This window comes from Athene cunicularia (assembly GCF_003259725.1).
Source record: "Athene cunicularia isolate RWA chromosome 1 unlocalized genomic scaffold, athCun1 chr1_part1, whole genome shotgun sequence".
NCBI classification, from domain to species: domain Eukaryota; kingdom Metazoa; phylum Chordata; class Aves; order Strigiformes; family Strigidae; genus Athene; species Athene cunicularia.
In genome coordinates, this window is record NW_020799091.1 from 65,975,395 (window position 1) to 65,981,394 (window position 6,000).

Below are 6,000 nucleotides of genomic sequence, written 5' to 3' on the forward strand. Positions count from 1 at the left end.
TAGAATAATTATTACCTCCATTTGTCTGTTCACAAGCAACTTGATCTGTTTCAGTCCACCCGGAAAGGCGGTTCAGTTCTTCATTCATAAAATCCCACAGTAACATGGCATATATTTGCTAGATTTGGTTAGAGAAATTGTCCTGTTTCTGTGTATTGTCACAAGGAAAGGCAAGTATTATGTCAGCTATTGAAATCAGACTGAAGAGTATGAGCAAAGAGGAAGTAAAGTCCTTTTACAATGCAAAAGAGCTACCAGAATCACAGAGTGGTTGAGGTTGGAAGGGGCCTCTGGAGGTCATTTGGTCCAACCCCCCTGCTCAAGCAGTGCCACCTACAGCTGGCAGTGGCCCAGAACCATGTCCAGACTTCTTTTGAATATCCCCAAGGATGGAGACTCCATAGCCTCACTGGGCAACCTGTGCTAGTGCTCTGTCACACTCACAGTAAAATAGCATTTCCTGTGTTCAGAAGGAAAACCTCCTGTGTTTCAGTTTGTGCCTGCTGCCTCTTGTCTCATCACTGGGCACCTCTGAAAAAAGCCTGGCTCCCAGATCTCCCAGATACAGGAAGACTGAGATCACCTCCCTTGACCTTGCTTTTCTTTATGGCAAACCCAGCTCTCAGAAGAATCTCAGTTACTCTTTGTCCTTTCCTGAACACTTCTGCCTCATTGCCCCACACAGTGATGTCATCAATGTATTGGAGATGTTCAGGGGCATCACCCTTTTCCAGTGCAGTTTGAATTAGTCCATGACAAATAGTGGGGCTGTGCTTCCACCCCTGGGGCAGTCAATTCCAGGTATACTGGACACCCCTCCACGTGAAAGCAAACTGTGGCCTGCACTCTTCTGCCAAAGGAATTTTATTCCTTTATTCCCCCGTCAGGTATTTACACATGTGGATAAAATCCCCCCGAGCCTTGTCTTCTCCAGACTGAACAGTCCCAGCTCTCTGAGCCTGTCCTCACAGGAGAGGTGCTCCAGCCCCTTCATCATCTCTGTGGCCCTTTGCTGGTCTCTCTCTAATATGTCCATGTCTCTGTCTTGTACTACGGAGCCCAGAACTGGACCCAGCCCTCCAGGTATATCTCACCAGTGCTAAGTAGAGAGGAAAGATCATTTAGACTAGATATTAGGAAACATTTATTTGCAGAACAGGTTGTTAGGTGTTGGAATGGGCTGCCCACGGAGGTAAGTGAAGTCCCCATCCCTGGAGGTGTTTAAGAGTAGAGTCGACATAGCGCTGAGGGATATGGTGTAGTTTGGAACTGTTAATGTTAGGTTGACGGTTGGACTGGATGATCTTCGAGGTCTTTTCCAACCTAGACAATTCTGTGATTTGTCCTGCTGCAGCTCAGAATACCATTTGCTGCCTTTGCGGCAAGGGCACATTGCTGACTCATACTCAACTTGGTGTCCACCAGGACCCCCAGGTCCTTTCCTGCCAAGCTGCCTTTCAGCTGGTTGGCCCCCAGTCTGTACTTTTGCCCGGGGTTGTTCCTCCCCAGGTGCAGGACTTCATACTTCTCCTTGTTGAACCTCATGAGGCTCCTGTCAGCGTTTTTCTCGAGGTCCCGCTGGATGGCAGCACAGCCTTCTGGTGTATCAGCAATTCAGTATTGATCCAGTATTGACCCCTGGGCTATACCACTAGTTACCAGCCTCCAAATGATCACCTCTAGGCCTGGCTGTGCACCTAGTTTTCAATCCACCTCATTGCTCATCCAGCCCTCATTAAGGATGAGAGACAGTGTCAAAAGCCTCACTGAAGTCAAGGTAGATGATATCCACTGCTCTGCCCTGGGCTACTGAAACAGTCATTTCATCGTAGAAAGTTATAAAACTGGTCAAGTGTGACTTCCTTTTTGTGAAATCTTTGTGAATCCTTGTTGCTGTGGAGCAGCTGTTTCACCCAGCTGCTGCATGCAGTGCAGCTGTCTGTGGAAGGCGTTTCAGTGGTAGAATTATGAAGCAGAAAGCTGCAGAAAAACCTGATGATCCAATAGGTAGGAAAGATGTAAATGCAAAGCATAGTAAATTGCAGATGATAATGCACAGTCTCTTGTTTAATAGGCAGTGGGAGTGAAATCCAGTTTCTCTCAGAAGCACAGGATGACCCTCAGAAAAGAAAACCTGACATCAGAAAAGCCAAGTTACTGCTTGGCTGGGAGCCCGTGGTATGTACAGCTGTGTTACTCTTGTTGTGTGTAAAAAAAAAAACCAAACACAGGGAGGCAGAGGGGGATGGGGAAGGACTACATCATAATAGTATGTTTCAGTTACTGGAATATCTGCTTAACACAATTACCAGGACAGTTGTTTAAAAGGCTGTCTCTTTTACGTTGCCTTAGCTCATGATTCAAGAACTGATAGGTAGGATTGTATGGCCTGTGCCATACATAAGACCAGATTAGCGTTAGCATTTGTAATAGACTTATGTAGACATTGTTAGGATAGATGTTTTAACTTTTTCACATGCATATTATGAAGTGTCTACCTTTCTGTAAGGCCAATAAATCCTTTGAAATACGTGGCACGTTGTTACGAGAGGTAATGAGTTTGCTGTTGCTGCAATCTTCATTCCTCTTTCTCTGTGGTAACATGCATTATGGAAGGAAAAAAATTGCTTTAATTAAAATTTTATAACTATTTTTAAGATTATCTGTAGCATCTCTGTTACCAAAAAGTTTGTTAGGATTAATACCGAGAAATATGAGCACCATGAAAATGTTCTGGTTTTTAGAGTTTGCTTAAAGGGAAATGTGAAACTTGGGCAAAACAGAAGATAGGCAGAGATGACACTTTTTTTTATTCTGGTAGACTGAGGTAAACCAGAATAAGAAGCCCTTGTTTTGGACTACAGGTACCATACATAGAGATGTTCAGGGCTTGTTCCATGTGTTGATAATCAGGGTTAGTCTAACATCTCACCACCCACAATAATGTCTGTCCACCTCTAAAGCCTAGTTACCAGCCATCTGAGGTAATACTAGGATTGTGGTTGTTACACACAGCTAATATGCAAGAAATGCGAAATGCCTGTGGTTGCTGTTTTTTCATTTCTCCACCTTTTTGGTGAAGTTAACTATGTAAAGCCAGCCATAGCTGATAAGAACTGGTTTGTATGGGAAGGTAAAGTCTACTTAATGCCCAGAAAAGGTGTGACTTTCTTAGCCATCTCCCCATTCTAGCTAGTGCAGTGGTTTGTAGGCTTTTATAGATTTGCAGACAAAAATCTTTCCAGGAAACATCTAGTAAATGTAAGCCTATTAATAGAAAAAGGTATCTCCAGACCCTTCTGAAAGGATTCACAAAGACACCTGGTATTAGACTGCCTGAAAGCATAAGGACAATGGCAAGTGTTACCATCACAAAAGGTTTAAAACAGTTGACTTTTGTACTTCTGACCTTCTGTGTTTGGCACAGTCAGTAACAAAACTTACTCTGAAGTAGCAGTACCGTGTTGTTACATCAAGGTAAATAGTTTTTGTGCTGCTATTTTATCCTCCTGTGTTGATGATGGTATCAGCACAAGCATGTCAGAGCATATGGCTCCTGAAAAAAGTAGGTAGTATTTCTGTTGTTCCTGTCTCCAAATCGTAGTGTTTAAATACAGGCATAGAATATGAAGAATTACAATTATTTGAACAGGATTTAAGAATATCAAATGAGATACTGGATGATAATTTGTATCCCTTTTTCTGTATATCACCAGAGCACTGAAGAAATAAAAACTAATAAAAAACCTACCTTTATGCCTTTCCGTGGTATATACCATTCTGTGACATGCTGTGAAAGAGGATCTTTAATTATTAAAACCAGAAGGGGCTTAAATTTCTGTGTGCCTGTCTCTTCCGATGTATTAGAAATTGAAAGTAGAATTACGTACGTTTGTTTTGGCACTAAACAGATCAATCATAACTATCAGATGAGATATAAATTTGTTGGGGTTTTTTACTTACTATGTCAGAAAATATAGCTGATGTTTTAAAAGGTAACATGCATTAGCAGTACAGAGTTGTTACCAGTATGTGGTGCTGTTAATACTTATATTGGCTAAGAACAAGACTTCGTAGCAGTCTGTTGATAGCTGTATTAAAAAAGATACTGTTGTGAAAAGAGCTTGATGTCAACTTAGAGTGATACGATTCTGTCCTAACTTTTGGGAACAGGTACCACTGGAAGAAGGTCTGAATAAAGCAATTCATTACTTCCGTAAAGAACTTGAGTATCAGGCAAACAACCAGTATATTCCCAAGCCAAAACCCGCAAGGATGAAAAAAGGAAGAACAAGACATAACTGAAGACTATTAGTTGGACAGGAAATTCCCTGCTTGACATTTGACGGATGTAATTTTTTTTCTTCTTGTTTTTTTTTGAGAGAGACTTTGAAACAGGTATCATGAAGAACAAACTGGAATTTCATTCTGAAGCTTGCTTTAAAGAAGTGGATGTGCCTAAAAATAACAAACAAATATTCCCCTTCCCCTGCAAATCTTGCCTTGCACTTTTTAAATCTGTCTTTTTATGTAAAATAGAGTAGAAGCATCTTTTAGTATCTTCAAGTTTTATATCTTGCTGTGAGATCATTTTGTTGTGACTGTCCTTGACAGTTTTATTTACTGGTTTCTTTGTGAAGCTGAAGATAAACACAAATGGGATGGAAAATGCCAATTTATTTATAAAATGGGTACTATAAAATATGAGATGTTCTACTATGCATAAGAAAAAAGCTAGTGGTATTGTCAGGTGAGAGACACTGACATCTAAGTATAGAAGAGTTTAAAAGAATTCTGTATGAGAGCTTTATGTATTCTTTAAAGGAGATATCTTTTCAAAGGTTTAGTTTTAGTTGTACACTTGAATTTGAGATATTTTCATTGATTACCATGGATAAGGATATTTTGAATCACTACTGTGTTGTGCGTACTCTGGGAATAAAGTTAATGTATTATTGGTTACAGTGGTTGAATATGCTATTTTAATAAAATATTGAAACTTCTATTTACTTGTTTGAGGTTTTCACTGTGGGCACTTCCAGCATTATACATCTCTGCATTTATTGTATATTAATTAGATAGTAACAGTCTATAAATAATAGGCTCAAAGTTAATAACTTTGGTCTTTCATCGCTTGTTTCTTCATAGAGACACAGGAAGAGCTGCAGGATGTTTGTTGAAGTGGATTGGACAAAACCATCATGATTTATTCTAGTTCAGGTAGTCGATAGTGAAGGAGTCTAACTTCAGCCTCTCTAACAGAGTAAAAGTTTCTTTTTTAAGCAGTTACTGTATTGCCAGTAAGTTCTTTCAGCCTTGATAACTGTGCCTGTCGTCTTAACAAAAAAAAACCTAAACAAAAAAATCCAATTTGCCTTATATTTAATAGTTACCCTTTATTTTTAATACCGAAGACTGGATAAGGGGAGATTGGCAGAGAGTTTTTAAAAGGTATTTTGGCTTAGTGCCATCCAAAACTGAAAATCCTGAATCTCATCAAGTGAAGTGACTTGACTTTATCTAATTAAAGTTTGATGTTTCATTATCTTTTGAGTATCTTTAGGTTGATGGTCAAAGTGGGAGTTACTTGTAGCAATGACTTGTTGCCGGGGCCCAGGGCGGGCTCTGGGAGCAGTGTGGTGTCCAAGCATGCCACCCACCAGAGCCTCCCGCTGCTTGCAAGGCTCAGAGTCGCATCCAGTCTGCCCGGGAAAACTCCCTAGGACTCCAGCACTGATGGGGCTGCTGTGTTCATTTGTGTGCCCTGTCTGGACTGGGTCTGCAGTGATCTTTTTAAGACAAAATGGTTTTTGCCCTGCTCACATCCACAGGTTTTCTCTCAGTGGAAATCTGCCATGTGACTAACATGGGGAGCCAGGAAGCATTTTCCTGTCTGGACTTACCTCCATATTTTCACAGCTTGAGGTCTGCTTTTTGCTTGAAGCATTTTTCTAGGTACTTGATCTGGGCATTTATTTCATATTAAATTGCTTGAAAAGT

At 40.6% G+C, this 6,000-nt stretch overlaps 1 protein-coding gene across 2 annotated transcripts in view; it reads left to right on the plus strand.

Moving 5' to 3' along the window:
* UXS1 (UDP-glucuronate decarboxylase 1) overlaps nucleotides 1-5,009 on the plus strand; it is a 59,794-nt gene extending 54,785 nt beyond the window's left edge. For both annotated transcript variants that reach the window (XM_026843553.1, XM_026843561.1), the window contains 2 exons: nucleotides 2,075-2,178; nucleotides 4,174-5,009. In XM_026843553.1, the coding sequence (XP_026699354.1) occupies nucleotides 2,075-2,178; nucleotides 4,174-4,305 (236 nt within the window). In that variant the 3' untranslated portion in view covers nucleotides 4,306-5,009. The remainder of the gene's footprint in view (nucleotides 1-2,074; nucleotides 2,179-4,173) is intronic.
* Nucleotides 5,010-6,000: the final 991 nt, after the last annotated feature.